The 22,917-nt window shown below is 42.5% G+C and overlaps 2 protein-coding genes across 4 annotated transcripts in view; one reads left to right on the forward strand and one right to left on the reverse strand.

The window, feature by feature from the left end:
• Positions 1-3,228: 3,228 nt before the first annotated feature.
• On the reverse strand, positions 3,229-6,139 carry Tfb1 (transcription factor B1). 2 transcript variants are annotated; one of them, XM_089588585.1, is made up of 8 exons: positions 6,040-6,139; positions 5,492-5,747; positions 5,197-5,398; positions 4,973-5,129; positions 4,325-4,888; positions 3,938-4,268; positions 3,688-3,863; positions 3,229-3,609 (listed from the first exon to the last, which is right to left on the reverse strand). In XM_089588585.1, the coding sequence occupies exons 2-8, from the start codon at positions 5,643-5,645 to the stop codon at positions 3,484-3,486; spliced, it is 1,710 nt and encodes a 569-aa protein (XP_089444711.1). In that variant the 5' UTR covers positions 5,646-5,747; positions 6,040-6,139; the 3' UTR covers positions 3,229-3,483. The 2 variants fall into 2 exon arrangements, with proteins under 2 accessions (XP_089444711.1, XP_014213223.2); XM_014357737.2 differs by having other exon boundaries at positions 5,492-5,750.
• Positions 6,140-7,148: 1,009 nt separating this feature from the next.
• LOC106642853 (Myosin heavy chain-like) overlaps positions 7,149-22,917 on the forward strand; it is a 112,091-nt gene continuing 96,322 nt past the window's right edge. Inside the window, exons 1-5 of one of the 2 annotated variants that reach the window (XM_014357749.2) lie at positions 7,149-7,608; positions 9,332-9,886; positions 12,148-12,777; positions 13,362-13,832; positions 22,260-22,394. In XM_014357749.2, the coding sequence (XP_014213235.2) occupies positions 9,752-9,886; positions 12,148-12,777; positions 13,362-13,832; positions 22,260-22,394 (1,371 nt within the window). In that variant the 5' untranslated portion in view covers positions 7,149-7,608; positions 9,332-9,751. The remainder of the gene's footprint in view (positions 7,609-9,331; positions 9,887-12,147; positions 12,778-13,361; positions 13,833-22,259; positions 22,395-22,917) is intronic. The other variant, XM_014357751.2, reaches the window with a different exon arrangement.

The following is a 22,917-nucleotide window of genomic DNA, read 5'->3' on the forward strand; positions in this document are numbered from 1 at the left end:
GCGCTCCTGATGTTGTACTATACACGCTTTCCTCTTCTTTTCTGACTCCGAAGCTCCGATCTGCGGAACGCAGTCAAGAGATACAGACACTTCGCTCACTTTCCCTTCCTTCCTTTTTAGATATACACGCACCTACATTATACTTTATAACTCATGGGTATACATGTATATCTCTTTTTCACCTCCGCTCTTTTTTTTTTTCTTTTTTTTTTTTTTCTCTCTTGCGCGCCCGCCGCGCACGAACCGCCCAACGCCGTGTCGCTGTTTATTTCATACAAACATATAATACACGTATGTTTCTCCAGATTTTCCGAAGCACGGCTTTATGTAACTTTACACGTAACTTTTATACTCATTTCACGCGCGCACAGAGTTCCGACGCTTACTCCAAGCTCCCCGAGAAACGACTGCGCCACCTAAACGCTTTAGCGCATCTGTTCATTCCCCGAAATGTATGTATACGTATATGTGTTGTGTATAAACATATGCATACATGTACAAATGCAGCCAGCACGCCGCAACAAACTCTCTTGAGCAGTCTGCCGCGAATTCGGTGAATCTGAAAATGTGTGAGTGTACAATTATAGGGATACTCTGGGATACCTCGCCTCAACTCAAATGGGAGAAAATCGTGCACTGATTGGCTGATGAACAAAGATGGCGATCCCTTGTGCGGTAACCATGAGTTGGAAAGAGAAAAAAGATTTTTGCGTGAATGGCTGCCTCTGCTAATCCTATATACATGGCAAAAGTGAGTAACCTGTAATCTGTATACGTATACACGTATTTATACCTGTATGTGTGTATGGACATATGGAGAAAAAAATTTATTGGCGCGGGCTATCAACACGCGTCATCTGCTCGATAATCACTTAGGTAGGGTAGGGTAATCATTAGTGCGCGTTTAACATATAGGTAATATAATGTATATGCTCGTTTGACGCATTTTTAGTGGGTACTTATACCTACTAGTATAATAACCCTATACCCTACTTGTATACCATCTAAATCACGAGACTGCGCACTCTTTTTTAGCGCGCAATGTTATCACGTTGAGAGGGAAGAAACGATTTTCTCATAAACCACTCGTTGTTCTTAATTAGCCCTTTGCATTTGTACCTAATACCAACACAAGTTATGCTACGATGAATTAATAAAGATTATTAAGTACCAATAAGTTATACTCCGGTATGCTGAAGGAAATAGTATAATTACTTTCCCGGAGAAAGACAAAAGGGCTCACGTAACTGAAAGACAAAGGATGTAGTACACATAGAAAGAAGCTGCTACATTTCCATATTATATGCATGACCGGCAACAAGTACTTATAGCTATTGAGTTACAGCACCACTTAAGTATCAGCACTACCACAAAGAAGTATTATAACACGCCATATAATACTTACGTATATACAAGAGAGAGAGAGAGAGAGAGAGAATTGCGGGGCAAAAAGGCAAACACTGCAGATGTCAATTACGTTAGGTAGGTTGGAGGGCATACTTACCTACAGCAGCGTTTTGCCACCGTGCCATCGAAAACAAGGAATTGAAAAAACTTCCCAAGGTAGCCAAGGGCAACGAACCAACACGCAAAATGAAACGTCGCGAGAGAGGGCCTCCGGGGCGTTGTGTGTAGGGCACACATTTACTTATTTCCCTTTTTTTCATTCCAAGAGACACACATACAGACGGGTCGTCGGCGCGCATTAGCCGTACATGCGGGCATACCTGCGTACAAAAAAAAACAGCCTATACTTACTTACTTCTTCCTCCTCAGGCGTATAGGGGGCGAAAGGGGGATGAAAAAAAAAAGGGTTTAGCATCAAGCATTGTATTTATTATACATGTCACATTAGCACTGTATGGCCCATTATAATGTATACTATGAACCGCTGCAGGTGTGCGAAAGCACGCACGCGAGCCGGGCGCTCGGTCACGGCTGACCCGCTGACGCTGTTGCGCTTATTGTGCATCATCATCAGTACATGTGAATATTATATACTTGTATGTATTATTTATGTTTATTGTACCAAGCTACCGACCTACCTCAGAGAGAGAGAGAGAGAGAGCGAGCTCAGCGACTTCTTGCAATTCTTGTTCGGTGGCAGCCGCAAAGTAATTAAGTAGCTCACACGATGCACGCTTGTGTACGCATGCATATGCAAGTGTTGTGTGTGCCTATGCATACAAAGTACTAAAATAAATAGTTGTGTGCGGGGTGCAGGCTGCGTACAACGTAGGTATTATAATGTAAAAAATTGAACTCGAGGGATCTGGGACTCGGTCGGAAACCTCCAGGCTCGGGCGCAAGTTGAACAAACGAATGGGAAACGGGGGTGAGGTGTATAGTGTCCTCCTCTTCGGTTCTGTTATTCGTTCGTTTGCCTCCACCTTCTTCTTTCCTCGTGGTCTCGTTTACTGCTTTACTGGCTTTTCGGAGAGAGAGAGAGAGAGTCTACTCTCTCGTTTGGCTTCACGAGAGAGCGCGCGTGCTTTTACGCGCTTACGCGGCAGATAGCATCGGGAACTGGTTTTTGGCGTTGCTCTCCTCCGCATGCAGGCGTTGAGGAGTTTCTCTCGGCTGCTTGGGACTCCTCTCTCCCTCTCTTGTTTGGCCTTTTGTACGTGTATGCAACAACTTTTTGTCAAATGTACTTTTAATTTCATTGTATGCAAATTCCAGATGCTTTCGATGAAATTCTTCAGATAGAGGGGAAATATAATAGTTCTGCCATTGGATTGAAACAATTTGCTGGTAGCAAATGCGCAACAAAGTCAATAAATTGTTCGTTCGTGGAAAGAAAAATTAAATGATATTTTCATTGTCAAGGCAAAATAAAGGAATGAATTTCAATGGGACAAATAGTTGGCAGTAGTAACTAAGGTATATTTTGAAACTCGGTCTTGATTTTTGTACTTTTTATTCAACTCTTATGAAAACAAGAAATGAATAATATGAATATACTTCAACGTGGTTTTATCTGGAGTACTTAATTTATTTTCCAGACGTTACACAAATAGTGTACATTATTTAAAATAAAAATAAAAAAAAAACAAAGTTTTTACACAGTAAAAACTGAGGGAACTAATTCAGAATTTTTTTAAGCAATAAATTAAGCCTATTAAACTATTAAAATTGTCTATTTGAAAAATTGCTTTGGAAGCACTTGCAAGCATGGCTTGCTAGCCCTTTTTCTTTATATAAATGGCTTTTACAAAATTATTGGTATTTTTTTTTTTTTTTTTCCTATTTAATTCAATCAATGTATAATTATGATTGATAAGAGTCAAGCTCAGACTTTTACGATAACAAACAGTAAATGTTTCAATGTTCGAAAATAATTAATATTTTCAAGCGCTTTTGCATTGCTTTACATGTATATTTTTGAAAACACGAGTGATAAGTATATCTGTATTGTTGTGTCATCGTACATAGAGTAAGTGCGGAGAACGTAAATGTGCCGATTCAAAATCCGACTGTCGGCTACCGAAGCTGACCTCCTCGACGTTGCTGCCAGACGGCAAACTTTCTGTAGGCAGCATTGAGTAATTGATTTAAGTGACTTGTAAGATGTTGACTGACTGCTGAAAACTCTCTTTGTAATCGCGCCTGTTGAATCATCAATAAGTCAATAACTCCGTATGACATGTTTCAAAGTTAAAAAAAAAAAATCATTGTGTTTTCTACCTCGAATGGTTTCAGCTTTACTGTATGAAAATTCTGTAGTGCCGTATGCATTCTGCCAACTTTTTCCTCGAGTTGCGGAGTCGTTGGTGGAAAACACCTCCAAAAATGTCTCAAAAGTTCACACGTGCAAACATACACACTTGCAAGTTCTTTTTCCACCTCTTTAGGAATTAACTCTATGAAGCCGACCAAAACTTTTAGTAAAAAGTATTCCGCATTCAAAACAAAATATAGCATTTCCAATACTTACGACTAAGACTATCCTCTCGAAATCCTTTCATCAACGATCCACCAGGAGTGAGTTCTCCCAGTGCTGATACAGCAGCAGCGGGATTAACTAAAGACGTTGATGGTTGTCGTGGTAGATAAGCGGTGCTCGACCATTTTTCCATCTCTTTCAACAATTGACTTATGGTAACTCTGACTTGATCTGTCGACGCGTCATGATTGTTTTCGTTTGATGAAACTGGGCCGTGTAAATATCTGTCGACTTGCGTCAGAACCAGTGGCGGTCCAGTATTTACTTGCACATCGTATTTGTCGTCAAGATCCTCAAACACTATTTTATCTTGTATACACCGCTGAAAAATTAAAAAAATTAAAAACAAAGTTCTTTAAAAAAAATGTTGACTCTTACTTTTTTAGATTTTGGTAAATCAGAGTCTGCTGAAGCTGTTGCATTAGAATTAAAACTTGAGTTTTTATTTGTTATTGCTGAACCATTCGCCTGAGGATGATCTTTCATTGACAAAGACTGATTTTTATTGGCTTTCATAACCATGATGCTATGTTGATTAAATCTCTTTATCATACTTTGATGAATAATGTTAACGGATGATTTGTCAGCCTTAGCGGCTGCGGCATCTCCGACATACATGTCCTCTACATTTATGTCATCGAAACCAGTCAAATCAACCGTAGGGTCGTCTATTCCCGCCTGAATATCCTTTTTCATTTCTTGATCATCTATTTTGGCACATTCTGTAAACAGATCTTTGGTCCCGACATTTATGCGATCTCTGTGAAAGTAATGAGATTGAAAAAACTTTGTCCAGAAGTCTGATTCGGACATCTTATGAGGCACGTATTCCTGATGTTTTTTTTTAACAGCTGGATATGTTTTGAATATACACTCTATTATATCTACTGTTAAATTGTATTTCAGTCCGTTACAGCCATCTGTTTGTGGTTTGATATCAGCCTAAAAATTTTTTCATAAAGACAAAAGAATTAGTTTGTGGTAGATCAAAGCCCATTGTTAAAATCATAAAATTTATAAACTTACTAAAAAGGCACTATTTACACCAATGTCTTGCTTAGGTACTTGTTTGGCTTGAGTATACTGTGGGGCATGCTGAGTCCAAAATTCCTCAGATGTTATTACTTGTGTTATTACAAGATCACGATACAGCTGAAGAAGCACTGGATGTTCTTGCAATATCCTTGAGGAACATTAATGTCAACAAACTATTTTGCCATTACACATCAACTCAAGTGATTTTTGCTCACCTGTTTTTCTCTTCCAGCTCCTTGTTGACTTTTTTCTTGAACTTGGGCAAGAGTTGCTGCAACAATTCTTTAACCTCATCTCTGTCTTGGACTTGTGCTTCCACTCCCTTAACATTGACAAAGTGGAAGGTCGAGGATGTGCCATCGTGCAAAACGACTTGCAATTGTATTTTTGGCTTACCCTCTGGCGAAATCTTTTGCACTGTACAACAAATAAGTCATGACCCTTTCTGCAAAATGCCTCCTTCAACAACAAACAATAACAACCAAATTCAGGAAATAACAAACTACTCACGTTTAATGTCTGCATATTTGTGGCTAACTGAGACAGTATCTTTGTTGTCCAGCATCCACGCTATCCTCTCGTTCATAATGTATAAGGTCCCATCGCCTTTTTTGTACCTCACTTGTCCCACTTGCATGAGCACATCCTCAGACGAGGTTGTCATTTTCGTGTCTCGTTTCACTCGCAAAATTTAAATTAAAACAACACTAGGGTAAAAATCATAAATCCACCGCGTGCCTTGTAACCAAAGGATGGTCCCATCAACCTGCTTACGTGATTGAATACAACATAATATTAGATGAATATTAAAAATCATTTTCAAAGGTACTCAATGACACCTTGGGTGCAAGATATATTTATACATATATATTTTTTTTACACTACAGTGTAGTGACTTTTTCAGAAGTATTTGCACTACAAGATGTATATAATATAAAAAAGGCAAGGATGCAGCCAGTGACAAGAATTAGTTGTTTTTCTATAACACTCAATCTGCGGCAAGAGAGTGTGCGACGATGTCAAAGAAAATTAATCAATCAATCAATTATTTGTATTACCTTTTATATAAATTTAGATCAATGCACTACTGTATTTGCACACACACTGCACTTGAATCAGTTAATTCAAGGCGATGAGATGAGACACGAGACAATATAATTCAGCTTATGGCTTTTGCGCGCTATATAGTAAAATAGCAAAATGCCAAAATGGTATATATATAGGCGCTATAGCCGGTATAAAATAGTGCAATTCACTGAATATACACACTTTGTATACCTGTTTATACTATCGATTCCCACATGTTCGAGATTTGAGAATCGATAGCTCTCGCATGAAAGGCGCGCTTTTTTGAACTTCCAGGAACAAGAGCATGTGAACCTACTAATGCTGTTGGTAGGACAACGGGCATGATGTGACTTACAAGTACATGATTTGTATCTATACTAAACTATTCAGTAAGTAGGATAAATATGATGAGAGTTTTTATAAAAATGTACCCTCGAAGACCTAAATGCTACAATACACTTTCAATTAAGTTGCAGATGCCATGTTCGAGAACTCGCTTGATACTTTTTGCACCGCACAAATTCAAAACTTTCGGTCTTGTATACTTAGTCATTGAATCAACGATTTACTCTCAAGTTAAGCAATTACTGTCCAATATATCTTGATTACAATACCTTATTTTTGTCAACATCGTGGTACATGACGCCAACTTGTTAATAAGTATACACATTACCCTGTGTAAGGCAATAAAATACTTGACAATTTCGTTTATCACTGTAGGAAACATTTTATGGCATTTTTAAAACAACAAAATGTTTTAGTTCTCTAAAGCAATAATATCATCAACGGATTCTCCGACGACTGCATGTGAAGTGCGACAAAATAAAAAAACCTTTGTAAGTCCATTCAATTGCAATCATCAACGTGAATCATCAGTAAAAAACTCGTCCCACGGAGGTATAATTGTTGTATTATTATAAAAAAAGTGCTCTTGCGGCAGGGTGGGGCTGGAGAGACAGGGGCCGGGGCAAGCAGGGCAGGCAGCAGTGTGAGAGAGAGGCGACGAGGTGGTGGGGGAGAGCAGTAGGGTTGCATAGGCTGCCATGACAGTCGCTGTCGGTGCGCAGCAGCACGTCGTGGTGGTGCGGGTCGTCGTGTTTCTCTTGTCGGTGTGTCTCGTCTTGTCGTCGTATTGTAAGGCGTATATAATCGTGTATTCGTGCATATATGTAAAATGTACATATATAGTGACTAGTGTATGATATGTATACAATATGTGTTACCGTAAAAAAAGTTAGCTTTAACTCTATTTAACACGTTTTAACGGTCGAAAGTCTCGAAAGACGCCTCCTTCTGTGTTCCCTCTCTATACACAGCACTACGTGTTATTGTGCACATATATGTTTGTATGTGATTTGTTGTACCTCGGTGGTGTTCGAGTCTCCGTCTGTCTTGTCTTGCAAATGTCGTGAGACTTTTAATAAGTGTGCAAATGGAGTGATAATCTCTCAATCTGTTAGACATGAAAAAAACCACACCGGCTTAACTGCAACATCATCCATAGTCATCTCTGTATACTTATCAGTGTTTGCTGGTATACATAGTATTATTTGGCCAAGGTGTGTACATTACTCTACAATCTGCATATTTCCCCCTAAAATTGCCGTCTCGCCCGTATGTCTCAAAGTATCGAAGAAAAAAAAAAACAAAACAAAAAAAACACAGTGCTCCGAAATTAAAGGTATTTTATTTAAAAGGCGTAAAAGTGCGTGAATAAATATATACTGACGCGGACTCTCGCAGGTGTGGAGTGCGTGGGCGTGCTCTCATGCTATCTCTACAACTCTGGGTCAGAGAGATTCTTTGCTCCCGTCGAGGGCCGAAGCTTTCACAGCATTACATATTCTCGACTAAGTAATGTAAATTTGTTTTTTTCCTCGAGTATGGCTGGCCCCCAGCCCGGCTGGGCCAGCCGTCCCCATGCAATCGAACAGAAACCCCTTTTGGCGCGTAAATCCGTGACAGCAATGCTTGATTATTTTTTAGTGTGTTTACGTGCTTCTGCGGGACGGGCAAGTGGTGAGGAAAGGGTAGAAAAACGTACTGGTATATATTATATATGCCGTTATTGCTTTTTCTCTCCCTCCCTCTGTTTTGGAGTATGTATCGGAGTGCGTAATGTATATGCATAATACACACTTGTGTATTCAGAAGCTGTCTGCTAAAGTTGTTGTAAACAAATGAATATCATGCTTACTTGAGTGCTCCGAAATAACCAAGTAATATAATTGTTATACTTTGGTATAATTACAATACACGTTATATTACGCATGAAGCTAAAAGAAAAGCAAAACATGTATAACAATCTGCAGTTTCGCACAAGTATTAAGAAAGAAAACGAGCGAACGGTGCATTTTGTTAGGAATGTGTGTGCCCACACCTGGTTAGGTTAGGTCAAGAGCCGAGAACCCCCCCCCCTGTAATTTTTATTATGCTCCGATACGGAAATCGGAGTCTTCTACTGAAAAAACTTGTTTACTATACTTGCACATGTGATACCTAATTTAATTATTTATTGAATGTAGTAATTACATTACTCGATTTTGAGGGTAAGTCCGATAGGAGCATTTTTGTTGTTTTGAAACGTCAAAAAGGTATATGATTGTAGTAACTGTCTCGGACATCGAGACATATTATTGCGATCAATTTTTGTGTTTATAACGTTGTCGCGCTTTGTTTGTTCTTAACAACAAAAATTAGCAATAAACACAGTAAGAGTTTCGTGAAAACGCAATAAAGCTGCGCAAGAGCTATCTGTTTCGTTTTTCACGCCTTACTCAACGGTTCTTGACAATCCTGTTTTTATGTTTACTGAATATTATTTGGCGTTTGTAGAGTACAGTCGGTGACACTTTGATTTTTTTTGTGACTTTCAATATCTCTATTTTTACAAAAAAATTCATCTAATTAATCTTTATCAAAGCGAAATATTTATTATCTGCACTTGAAAAAAAATATAGCGTGGGGGTGTCAGACGTGTCGGTTATTGGCTTTTTCCGAGGAAGTGATGAGAATACCATAGTGAAATATTACGTATAGCTGCAATTAAGTTTTCAGCTTTGTCTTTATATTTCGTCCTCCAGCGTAAGTATGATGCTACTGTTGAACGATGCTTCATCTCTTCCTTGAAGATGACTAGTGTCAGTCATCTTTATCCCTCCCTCGTTATCAGTGAAAGCCAATTGTTAAGATTGTTACAACTAAGCTAAAAAAATACTTTAAAAAAAACCTTTTACGTCAAAGTTTTTTTTTTTTTTTTTTTTTTCATTTGCTGTCACGCAGTACAAGAAGACGTTGTGGAGCAGCTGTTTGCACGCCTGTACTCGCCGATGTAGCGTTGCCAATAAGAAGAAAACTAGGAAAATTTCACTTTCTTGGTGCTGAGTACTAATTAAATCGAACTAAGTAGTAGACTCAGTAACAAGAGTCATAAGCAGAATGTCGATAAACGACGTCGAACCATTTGGGAAGCCGTTGCAAGGTTAGTCACCGGGACTATGCCATCGACGTCCAGAGATGTGGCTTCTAGTTTCGCTGCTGCTGTTAGGTTGTTAACACCATAGAAGTGGAACTACCTAAAGTTAACAGAAATAGTCGTAACAAAAAAAAAGGGAGAGATAAACAAAGTCTGCGATTCACCGGTTTTCGGTGCTTACAAAGTATTCGGCTCTTGGCCTGCGGTGAAGAGATTGAACGGAAAAGATGTTTAATTTCATGAAGAAGGCGACGGAGAAGGAGGAGAAGGAGAAACGGAAGCGAGAGAAGAGGGAAAAGAAGGATGTCAAAAAGAGGGATCGGAGCAGCATGTCCGCCGAGGAGCTGCTCAGAATAGACGAGGTGAGACATTGCATTGGTTTTCATCGTTGCTTACAACTATTGAGGTGTCTCATTTGTTAAAAAGAGCCTTTTTTCGTGATAAAATGAGGCTTCTAAGATGTAGCCAAACATGAATTGTGTTAAAGCTCTCTTTATTTTCAATAATGACAATTTATACACTTGGCAGTAGAAATTTCACCAGGCAATTTTATTAATCATCACATTAAAGTCTTTTCAAACCCATGAGACTCCTTTATATCATTCAGTATAATATACTTGGGGGTTTGTACTGTTGCTCACACGCTTGAAAATTAAACGATTATTAACAGTCTCTTGTGATTCCTCTTTCTTTTAGATAACGCTTTCGAAAACAGTTTTGGTATGTTGAAACGGAGTCCATCGTTAAAAAATTACGAGAATCGCTCCGTTATACCTAACAGGGAAAGACACAAAACAACGACTTTGATGATCCAGCTTTTTCAAATTTCAAAGTCAAATATTACCACATCTGCGCCTAAAGCGTTTCATTCAAACATTCTTACAGCGCGCGAGTGTCAAAACATCTACACCTACTTTTCGGCTCACGTTCACGACATTAAAATTCATTGGTAATGAGGTTTTATTTTTTTTACCAACAACTTCATACCGTGTTCCATCTCATAAACGGCATTTCTAACGTTTTTTGATAGTACGGATAGTTAAAATCGGAATAGCGTCTTTTAGGTGGTTTTAGCATACACACATAGATGAATTTTCATGTCGTAAACGCGAACAGCTGAAAGGTATAGGTAAAAGATGTTTCGGAGCTCGCGTGCGGCGTCGAGAAAATTGACGTGAAGCGCCTCGCGTCTATCAATGCGGAAATCAAAGTCCGCTCGCCGGAAATTACTTTCATGTTCTTGATCCATTATTTATCGTCACGAGATGTCAATCAGGTAAAACAACATTCACGAAATATACTTATCCAAGTGGGTCGTTACGTGTTAAAAAAAAAAAAAAAACGGTGTCCTGTACAGAAAATCTTGATTGCCCAGCTCTGCGTATATATATATATACACCATTGAAAACTCGAGTAGCAGCCTATCGCGTACAGCCTACGTTTAAATAATCGAAAAAGACGCAACAGCAAGTACCCAAGAAAAGTAGCGCGTTCGATAACAAATTATTATATTCCACTAGGTACGTGGCTATTACGTGCCGAGTAAGTTTGTACACGTTTGCAGTGTCAGTATAACGCCAGTACGGTAGCGTATAATATACACATCATGATGGCTCTGAAAAGAAAGTGAAGGTAGTCGGGTTACTTACGCCGATGGTTGTTGTATAAATATTAACCTCCTATACGAAAAAGCCAGCCGCAGTTCCCCGATGCGAGCGCACAGTGTCTAATGTAATCGTATATAATAATAAATAACAACGAAAATAATGCACGTACACAGTCATCGCGACGCATTAGAGCGTAATCTGGATGATGTTCAAGACAATCGTCTATTCCTGGAACACTTTCCTCGACGCAGTGAGTCACGTATGTGTATAACACAACCTCTTCTCACATATTATACACGTGTATAATATACATCTACGTGCGGTACCAATTAGAGCGACAATTAAGATATACGTAATTATTAGGAAAGAAAAAACACAGTTCCCGTGAGCAAAGCCTTTGGATCGCGTTACAATGAAATGCACGGAAGGTCGTCGTCGAGGTATAATATACAATAGACAGTGGGGGTCGTTCACGGGAAACTAATGAAAGCCGATGTCATGCTCTTGCGTTACACTCCGCTGGCCGTATATATAGGTTATGTTTACATGATAGTAAATGGTAAACACAGAGCCATTGTAAAAAGACCCATAATGGGATATGCTATACTTTGCACGCGGTTTCGACCATCGATGGGTAAATATAAATATATGCGCGGACACCCCGGTTCATTCACCATCGAGCACCAAATCCAGATAAACGCTTCTCTGTTTTATTTTGCTCGCGCGCAAGAGTCATTCCCCTCGCCGGTGATCGCGTCCCGAGTCGTGATGAAAAATAATAAGTATTCGCGCGCCGTCTTGAATCGAGCAAATCTCTTCCGTTGAACTCTTCTTCTCGCTCGAGTCGTCCGGATGAATGCGGGCCTCTTTTTAAATAACGAGAGAGAAGACGGATAGTGGTATGGCTGACGTTTGAAAGAGCTAGGAACGTTGAAGGTCGATTCCGCAGTTTTACACTAAATTGATATGCCGAACCAAGAAGAAGAAGAAAAAAAAATATGTATTTTGTTCCTCAGATGCGGAGGTCACTGAAGATCCGAGGTCGGCGCAAGGAGAAGGAGAAGCTGCCGAGTGGCATAACGGCGGACTACAGCGCCTCGTTCTTCGCCCAGTTGGACCGGGACGTGCTCGACGACGCTGGTCTGCTGAACAGCAGCACCGGGTACGCGGGCTCCCCGTCGTCGATGCTAGGTGGGAGCGCGGTCCTTACCCAGAGCGACTCGTCCGAGGCTTCGCTGACCTCGCTGACCAACTCGAAGAACAATCTGCCCCCTTTGCCCCCCAAGCCGCCCAAGAGGGGGATTCTGAAGGGGCCGAGGATGGGTGGTGGTGGCAACGGCACGAGTAGCGTCGTAATGGCCACGGAGTCGGCGACCTCGCCCACGTCGTCGTCGTCCTCGTACCTACAGAACGGCTCGAGCCAGGACGGCAACAACCACCAGCCGGTCTACCAGCACGACTCGAACAACCTGCTGGCACGGAACACGCTGCAGAATGAGGTGATAGCTTACCAGAACCTGCCCTTGCAGCACAGGTCCCGGGACGAGCTGCAGCTCGTGTACAGCGAGGAGGAGTCTTATCATCAGGTGCGACGCAGTCCCCACCAATTCGGACATCCTGGGCCGCAGGACTCTAAGCTGTTGCATGTATGTCCGTCCGCCTGCTCAAACCGTGTTTGTTTTCCCCCTCGTTTATCCCTTTCAAATTGGCAAAGTGGATCCGCTTGATTGGCCGTTTTTTCTTTCATTTTTTTGCACGACTCCGCATGGATTAACATTTACATAGAATTCCGGTTACGGGCGTCTGGGAGTTCCCGACTTGTCTAACCCTCGTCTCTCTTGTTGGTATATAAGTATATCAAAGCTACGAACGATTTGTATACTGTGGAGCCCAAACATTAATTTACTCGTCGAAAAAAAGCATGAACGCCGTTGTTTTTTTTTTTTTTTTTTTTTTGTTTTCAAATTCAAATTAACGTTTTACAAGGCTCTTTTGTCAGCCTAAGGGGTGCCAATTAGTCCCTCGCTGTCTCGTTTAATCAGCCGCACGATCAACCACGTAGATTTATGTAATAATGTATTTAGCCAATGTAATGTAATCTTCCGTTGGGTGCGTTTTGCATGTACCAAAGCACCGAATGTTACACCTTAAAATAACGAAGCTTGTGTGACTCGTATAGACACGGGATGTCATCCTGTGTACACGTATACTCATCTGTGTCGATCCGCAGGTCATAACGAGCGCGAGTCCCTCGGCGGACTCGCTCACGGACACGACGAACTCGAGCTTCGCGACGCCGCCCTTCAGCTTGTCCCCGGTAGGCGAGTCCCAGGGCTTCTCGCGCTGGCGCTCCTCGGGCTCGTTCGAGGACCAAGGGGTGCTCGAGCTCTCGCTTCCGGAGATCGTGCCGCTCGAGCTGCCCGAGCCCCGCGAGCTGGTGATCCAGCGCCAGCCACCCCCGAGGTCGGATTTCGGCTTCTCGCTGAGGCGCGCCGTCGTCATGGAACGGCTGCCGAGCGGGGCCACGCAGATGCGCTCAGTGACGTTCGCCGAGCCCGGGGCCCTCGTGCAAAACGTCAACGACACCGGCCTGCTACCCGGGGACAAGCTCATCGAGGTCAACGGCATCAACGTGGACGACGAGAGCCGCGAGGAAATCATCGATCTCATCAAGAGCTCCAACGGCAGCGTCACCGTCAAGGTTCGTCACAATACTCGCTCGTACACCTTCTTCCTTTGCTTGTTTTGCCAATCTCACCTCTTTTCCATTCATATCGGACTTTTTTTTTGTCCAAGTACTTACGGTTTGAAGGATTTGACGAGGTTGGAGAGGTTCGACAGTACAGAGAAATCGAAAGGACGGGGGACTGGTTGGTGATTTTGCGAACCACGACCTCTCGAGCCGTCGTTGGTAATAAAACCCGCTCCTAATCGCTGCGGGCAAACCACCGTACATATAAAGTGGCTGTACCGCAAAAAAAGAGTCGCGACCGATTAGAAACTGCAAGAGGGGGGTGGGGAGAGTTTGGCCCTCTCTTGCATAGCTCATCCGCGTGCAACTGCGAATAGCTGGGCGGTGAAAGGCGCTACGTTGGAATCCGCGAAAAGAGTCGGCTGGAGATTTGCGGCTTCGCGCACCTATACCTATGGGGAAAAGTTGAGAGACCGTATAGGTACGTTGGGCGACAGTTTGCGATGGTGTTTGAAAAGAGAGAGTTGTCGGGAAGATGCGCCGTTTGAGATACACGGCGGCCTTGTTCAATGTATTTCTAACAGAATTAACATAAACGTGCAAACGCTTGCGTATCGAATACACACGGGCAAGAGAATTCTTCCTGGGTTCAACAAGCGTACATATACATGGTCGAGCCGGTGATGATGGCGCAGCTGTAAAATCATAACGATTGTTATCTCAAGAGTCACAAATTGACCGGAACGCGTGGAGGCACGCGCGAAACCTTATACACATATTGTACCAAGAGAAACGAAAACGCCGTAAATTTCGTCTGTCAAAATATTTTGCCAACGCAGCAGCAAATAGTTAACGAATCGTATAGGCGTTCCTTAAAGATGATAAATTCTACCTCTTGAACAAATTGCATTTCTACGTTAAAAAAATATAGGAAAGAAAAAAAAAAAAAAAAAAAAAAAAAAGCGCGCTACACTTGGAAAATCGTTGACAAGGGAACATTTTCCGCACCTCCGTACATCGAAAATTCTTTGGGGTAATGGCTCGTGCGCGTCAATGCGTTAACACAGTGCAGAAGAGCTGCATGTACAATTACACGCGTACACATTGGGCAAACTATTCCACGTATGCGTTTCTCCCTCGGTCGGGGGGGAGCGTAAAACGCGCGTACGAGATTCTCCCATCCCTTTTCTCCTCCCCCCCTTTTTAATTCGTTTGGGCGTAAAAGTCGAGCGGGGCTTTTTTTTTTTAAAGAATGTGTCAAGTGTTACGATACGTTACGCAACTAATGACAGACGAGGGTCGATGGCTTGATTTTCCAATTCGTACGTGTATATACACGTGGGGTAGACGATCGAGATTAACGCCCGAGGCCGGGAATTCAATTTCGCGCTTATCTGTTGTCTCGTCGAGCCGCAAAAGCTTCAATTTTCGCGGACGAGACCGAAAAAGAAAGAAAGACATTAAGGGAGGAGAGAAAAAAAAAAGGGAAATGGAATGACGAGAGGGGTGGGGGGGGGACACAGCGCGGTACATATATACACCGCCTTTCTCGGATTGCCACTTTCTGCGGGCCGTGTAGGCTTTGAGCTTCCGCGATGATGCACCGGAGGCGGCTCCCGGAACGAGGGACGATGGAAGGGAGGTACCCATAATACGAGGTTTGCGAAAAATGTGGCTCCCGAGGGGGGAAGGATGTTCGGCCGAATTCCCGATGCTCGACCGCTCGAATAAATTATTTACCAAAAAAAAAACGGGACAAAAATAAAACACACCAGGAAACGAGTTGGCGGAGGAGTATTTCGAGTTATACCCGTGTAGATTGTCTCCCATTGCCAATTACACGAGATAACGCGTTATCTATAAATCGATCACGTAAATATTTAATCAACCGTGTCTATAAACGTACGAGCCAGGCAGCTATTATGTAGGAGACGGGGTTTCGACAGAAGGTACACGGCCTTGAAATAGTCGTCGCACGGGGGAGGAAAGGGTCCAGCCATTTCCATGGTGACTGTGACGACTGTTTCTGTGTCGCCATAAGAGTGTGTATACCATATACACATATAGCTCGTAGCTCCCGTTCGATGTATACTTACTCCCTTCTCTCAACACAACGTTACACGTATATAAATATAAATATACTTACTTGTAAGTGTGCGGGTATAGTCACCGTCAATGCAGCGTTGTATTGTCTGCTCTAAAAATAATGTGTATTTTCTATTTATATTTACATCGAATATACGTGTAAATTATACCCCACAGTGCAGGGAAATTTGAATTGGTAGCTTCGTTCGGAAGACTCTGGGGTTTTTTTTTTTTTTCTTTTCTTCCAATCGTTTCGTTGACCATCAACCGTTGTAATTTAAAATATTTCTCGTAATTGCGCGCGAACAAACAAATAAATTAAGTAATACCCGAGCCAAATGGGCGTGTACGACGCAACCCATCAACGTATATATATATTCAAGCGGGACTGTTTGACGGGGGGAAAAAAAAAACCCCACATATTCTCCACGGGGAGCGTCTCTATACGTTCGAACGAGAGCCCGATATCTTTCTCTCTTCTTACCGAGGGATTCTGCGCGTGCTACAGCCATTCGCAATGGCATTTGGCGAAGAATGCACGCGCTCACCCATACCAGACCCTGCCCTCGGCACTTTCGATTATCATCCTCCTCCTCCTCTATCTCGTTCTCCCATGTCGGCGTAGTCGCGCCCTTATGTTATCACATCGTATGTATATATACGTGGGCCTTAAAATATATACGAGGTGACAGCGATTATTATTGTTAATTGGAACTACGAGGCATTTGAATTTTCATTCGGCGTTTATTACATTACCAATATTATTTGAGCCAGTTATGGTCGAGGTGGGAACCTATTACACGGACACCAGCCCCCCTGTCGAGTGTATTATTATTATATAAAACTGGGTGGGGCAAACAGGCAATTCCCGTAAAACGTATCTTTCGGGGGAGTTGCCTGAAATTTTTAATCCATCGTCGATCTGCAGTTTTATTCCAAGTCATTTGATTGCACGCACGAGGAAGCGAGCCTATTTATGAGTCGCGTGGTTATAATGTGGAAAAATGTTACTTCAAAGCCATCCCGTGTATAATGAGGCTGATCGAAAAATATATACCTCGAAACAAACAACGTTTTTTTGAAAAAACTCTTTTTTCTTTTTTTTTTTGCGCACTATAAATTAGAAGTATATCATGTACCTATACGTATACCTGTGCCCACAGAAACGGTACTTGAAAACTTCAGCCTCGTTTGCCGCGTCGCGATCGAGTGCACTGCACAAGTACGTATACCGTATACTTATATATTATATAAAGGCCGTGGTGGTCTGTATCAGCTCTCCTCCGCAACTACATCCCAGAAGATTAGTATATATACGGATCGCGGTACACACTGCACACCTAATACGGCAACAACAGCCCCGGCATCAGCTCGTTATCGCTTCCTCCCTGCAGCGTATATATATATATATATATATATATATGCAGCTATGGCCTCTTCTTGCGTATACATATTATTATTATTATTACTATTACACATTACAAGCTGCGAGAGAGAGAGAGAGAGTTAAGAAGTAAAAAATATCTCTGGCGCGTCCATTAGCGTATTATGTGGGTAAGTACTGTGTGGCATGTATATATACGGCAAGTACTGGGGAGCACATTGCTGTAGGTGCTGGGTCGAAGAACTGTTATAATTGATATTCGTGTAACTCGACGATCGGCAAGGAGCTAATATATGCATGTGCAGCTTGTAAATATGCTATGTATAGTGGACTGGTTTGCGCGGCTTGTGAATAAATTACGCGTTTACAGAGTCAAGGATCCAAAGAGGGTGTTGTTATTTTTTTTTTTCTCCTTTCGCGCACGGAAAAGCCAAACGCGCGGCCTATACTGTGGCGATCGAGGCCGCAAACATTTTACTCGCGGAATCGTTTGACCCTCGTCCCATCACCGATAATCGTTACCTGTCGCGGCGTCACCTTGTCTTCGTCGAGTATCAATACCGTATCAGTTTCTTTTGTTCGAAATTTAATCTCCTCCGGCGCTCGCGCGTAGTTCATCTTTGCCTCTCTCCCTCCGTATCCTTCATTTTCTCGACTTTTGCTTCCATCTCGTATTGTTCGCTCTCTTGCTGCCTCGTGACCGACTACTACATAATTACTTACTCACTTTGTTTCTTACTCGATCATCCCAACGACAAGAGGCTCGAAAGTGAATCATCACGCGCTTACTTATCTATATACACGCGCGCTCTTGAAGGAAGGAAAAAGACTTACACTGCGAGTAATGGATGCGCCGTTGGTTAAACTGTATGTATGGATAAAAATAAGCGCTTTATTAACACCGTTCCATAAAACGCGTGCGCTAGCGTGTGTGTATACACGATGTGTATGTACCTACGGAAGATTTGTCGGGTTTCACTTCCTCCTCGAGTACATATATTATATACCCGTGCATGACGCGCGAGTGTGTGTTTTACGAGATTAAACCTTCTTGGATGTGTTGTGTACACGTGATCACAATTAAGGCCGATGGAAAATCCAGCGAAGCTCTTGTGTTGCCTGTATTGTATACACACGCGTATTTTCCATTCATCCCGATCATACGTATACTCTTCCTTCTTTTATTTCTCCCTCCCATCGGTCGTAAACAACTATTTTTCCTCTCTCCATACGAAGCAAGGCTGCACTTGTGGTTGTCGGAAGATACGGCTCTTATTTCCCCTCCGGGGGCAAGTGATGTGTGTATATAAAGTAGAAAGAGTTGGGTGGGAGGGGGGGAGAGAAAGACACGCGTGTACAGTTTAACCCGTTAAATTTAGCCTTGGGTCTGCTATTTTCATCAGCGGAGCGCAAGTGGGCGTCGTCGTCCGAAGCAGTCGGACGGGAAAATCAAGCGCTCGGTTGACAAAAAGAAAAAAAAAAAAAAAAAGGTTGAACGAACCGTATGTGTACAGCAGCAAAGACATGCAGATGCGCGTACGAGAAATAATCACTACTTAATTGTTGGCATGTGTTTTTGTTTATTATATTCATATGTATGCACCACATAGGATCGGAGTGCAAACTATACGCTTGATTGCAACACTTGTACTTGTATATTATACAGTACTCTGCGGCTATTATATCATTGACGAGTCCCTGCGCAGTACGTAATACAAGGAGGAGCTAGTACTTTTCGTTTTTTTATTGCTGTTCCACTAGAGATGAAAAGGAAAAATAATTCTTTTCTTTGTTTTTTTTTTTTTTTTTTTTCAAAAGACGTGGGCTTACATTCCTTGAACGCTGTGAAATTCACGAGCATTACATTGTGAAAAAGAGTCGTCAGTTAAGCGTTTTGCCGAGCCAAAGGGAAGCTACAGTGAGTATACGTACAAGTACAAACGCCGACGGCATTCCTAAACGAAAAATCAACGCTCCGTTCGAGCGACGGCACTTAACGCGCCAAGAGAGAGAGAGAGAGAGAGCGCAATGCCGGCAAAAAACGACCATCATCTGCAAGCTATCGACGCGCAACAACGTCCACACGTGTAAACGTCCATTAAAGAGCTCGTTAAACTTCCCGTCCTCATCCCCTCGCGATGATTTTTCACGAATATGCGGGCACCTATATATATATATACACGTGTGTACATATATGTGTATATATATTAATTTGCGCACTCTGTCTCGAGGTACCTACACTATCCATACGCGGTGGCTCTCTCCCGGTTGTCGGAAGCTCGTCTTCCGCTCATTACACGCCTCTCGATAAACATCTCTTGTGCGTTTACGCAGCGCGTGTATACGCGCATATAACCACATGGTCGTTGCTTGTATGGTATAATGCAGGGAATTAATGCTCGCGAACCGCGGCCTCGATGCCTCTTCTCGGTCGAGCTTTTTTTTTTTTTCTTTCTCCTCTTCCTCATCGAGGGTGCATGGCCATTGTCTGCGTACGCATACGGGTATATTTATATATACGCCTGGGGCATCGGTGTATAGAGGCTGCATTACGTTTATGCGGATACACCATTACGTTAATCATGCACTGGTTTTGTACGCATTTTATTGTATCTGTGTATATTGGATTCATTTTTAACCTCGACGTTTCTCTACGTTTTTCTGTATTCCTCACGGTGATGGAAGGTATCGCGATTGATATCAGCGCCTTTTTTTCATTGGAATCTTTGTATTTCATTAACAAACAACGCGTCAAAAACATTTTTTTTTTTTTTTTGTGAATTCACAAGGAGTATAGTTCACTTTTACACTAGTTACAGGGTGAAAACCAATACGGTATAAGGATGTTCAATCAAGATACGACATTTAAACATCTGAAGGTGAAAGAATTAAAAAAAAAAAAAAAATTCAGAAAATACAAATTTCAAATCTCGTCTTTGATTACAAATTATTTTCAATCGATGACATCGCATCACGAATCAAAAGAACATCCCAAACTGTGGACCACCTGCACTCGGCTGTAATATTCTCTATAGACATCCTAATGATCTAAACGCCGATTGTCAAACTGTCGATTAACTTTGCTCCAAAATACACGTCGTATACGCGCGTGCGTTGGTATATAAAACGATTTGACTGAATCACCCTTCGAATAGAAAGGTTTGACGCCTGTCATAAAATCCACCTAAAACCACGGGCACTTATACGGGTATTGTATACGCAAAGAGATAAAGGGCGAGAGCGCACCCATATACCTGTACCGTATAATATATAAAAGCTCGGCAAGAGGAAAGGAAAAAAAAAAAAAAAAAAAATGTAGTCTGGCGAGTGTACACGCATCCACGTGTGCGCGTGCATATACAATCGACTGGATGGATGGGCCCCCTGATGAACCACGTGCGAGCCCGTCGGTTTTTATATAGAAGGTATATAGGACAAAGGGAAGCATCGGGATACGCCTCCGAGCAGACATGCACTTGGTACTTTTTTTTATCCTTCTTTCCGGCACTCTGATGCCAGTGCCATGTTTTCGGCCCCTTTCACAGTCTAAAAACACGTTTTTACAAGTATATATTTTATACTTATCCCTCTGTGATGCTTCGTGACCCTACTTCAGAGTTTAAGGGCACGTGTGCTCCTTTTTTTGTTCCAACTTTTCAGTCAACTCTGTATTCGTATTGTATACCGCATGATGGGGTGTGGGTCTCAATTAGCAAGCAAACGTCCTTCCCCTTGCCGATGATCTCGTGCAGGTTTATTTTATTCTTTTTGGACGGATCGACCTTCACCCGATGCTTGTACAACCTCCTACGCATATAGTTTCCAAGCCCAACTTATAGCTTCTTTGGTGTAAAATGCACGTGTATACCTGACGGGTTTCGAAAGAATCGAGTATACAATTTCTCGGGGAGCGTGTATATACTTAATTTTAATAAAAAGGCAGACTGTCGTGCAAACAACCTACCCCGGAGGCGCGACTTTTAACGCCTCCCGGAGTAAAACCCTCGTAAAGAGCGAAAAACATCCAGCCGGCACGCGCAAATGATCATTGTTATCTGCCGGCACTTCTGCAACCGTATTACGTGACGGCAGAGCAATAATAGTTTTCTCCCCCTCTCTCGCCGGTGCCAAAGCGTGTAATTGCGTTCGCCGACGCCGCAGGGCCCGTAACGACAAAGTCACAAAAGTCACAGAGTTGGATTGACGAAGCTGCAGGTGGTAACGGCGGTGATGACCAGGAGGCGACTGCACCAGACCGGCCGATGAGGGATCGATTAGCTCGCCATGCCCAAGGATTATCGTTGCTTCTCGCTTCCGCGATGTCTCGCCTGTTGCGTAAGGCTCTCTCTCTCTTTTTTTTCTCTCGTTGCTATATGTGTATAAATATACATCGGATGGACATGTATTTTTAACTCTCGCGTTGTTCGCCCAGCACCGTCAGATATAGAGCGAGATATATATATATATACATCGATATCTTATATACGGTGTAATCACCGATGCACGCGAGCGCCAACTTTCTTTTTCCCTTTTACAAAATTTTTAGACAAAGGACTTCACCTCCGTTAACGTGTTCGCGAGCCATTTGCGCCTCCCGTGAGTACATAATACACGGAAAATTTAGCGCACCGCCGAGAATACACATCGTTGTACCCGCGATATCAGCGGAAAGGTAATCGCTAGTGAATCATATCCTATTAGCCCAACTCTATTCCTCCCCCCCGGTATATGGTAAACGACCGCAGTCTAGACGACTCTGGGTGGGCGTGGTGGGTGATAAATTTCGGCCCACCGCCTATATGATATATACCTCCCGACACTTGCCCCCTTGTTGAGGGGAAAAAAAAAAAATGAACTTGCAGGGATCATAATTTTCCATCCATACCGATGAAACGTTTTTTCGTAAAACAAATTACTCCACGCCAATTGTACACTCATGGTTTGAAAAAAATGTTCTCCGGTTTCAGGTTCAACCCGTGGCCGAGTTGTCGGAGTTGTCCAGGCGTTGCGGCACCGACGGCCAAAAAGTCGAGCTGGGCCCGGCCAACATACGAGGCGGCACCCTCCGACGTTCCGGCAGTTTGCGCTTCCACACAAACAGGGTGAGCATTACGACACTTGATGATTGTATCTCACGTACAACCTACAATGTATACAGACCAACAACTCCCTATTGGCGCACATACCATGACACATGTACATAATATATAGGATTAAGTGTTTTGCGTTAAGTTTCCGGGAACGTGATAAATATTTTACTGCAGCTCCATGGATGAACGACGCGGTCAAATTACACCAGTGTTCCCCGTCATTCATCACGGCACCGTGATATAAATAGGTACACATGCAGCGAGAGGTCGCATCGTACATTATAGACCAAAGTGTATATAAATATACTTATATTCCACAGCAAAGACGCGCCCAAAGAATTTGGTGGCTCTCCCCCGGCGCTGTGGGTAATGTAGTATACTATAACGGCCCCACCTCGCGTGTTTAATTGCCCAGATAAGCCGAGAAATTGTACCGTTTTCCGTGTAAATCCCCGACAAAGTAGCAATATACACCTGAATGCAATGAATTAGGTATATGTATAAGAGCGGGAGACTTTTTCCCCATGGGATGCGT

This window comes from Copidosoma floridanum, unplaced genomic scaffold, assembly GCF_036245765.1.
Source record: "Copidosoma floridanum isolate Cflo_tuat_1 unplaced genomic scaffold, Cflo_Japanese_pri ptg000007l, whole genome shotgun sequence".
Taxonomy (NCBI): Eukaryota; Metazoa; Arthropoda; class Insecta; order Hymenoptera; family Encyrtidae; genus Copidosoma; species Copidosoma floridanum.

Coding starts and splice junctions, on each gene's coding strand:
- Tfb1 (XM_089588585.1), bottom strand. CDS start 5,645: ATGACAACCTCGTCTGAGGATGTGCTCATGCAAGTGGGACAAGTGAGG. Junction 5,399..5,491: donor CAAATATGCAGACATTAAAC/GTGAGTAGTTTG, acceptor TTTGTTGTACAG/TGCAAAAGATTTCGCCAGAG. Junction 4,889..4,972: donor GTGTAAATAGTGCCTTTTTA/GTAAGTTTATAA, acceptor AAAAATTTTTAG/GCTGATATCAAACCACAAAC.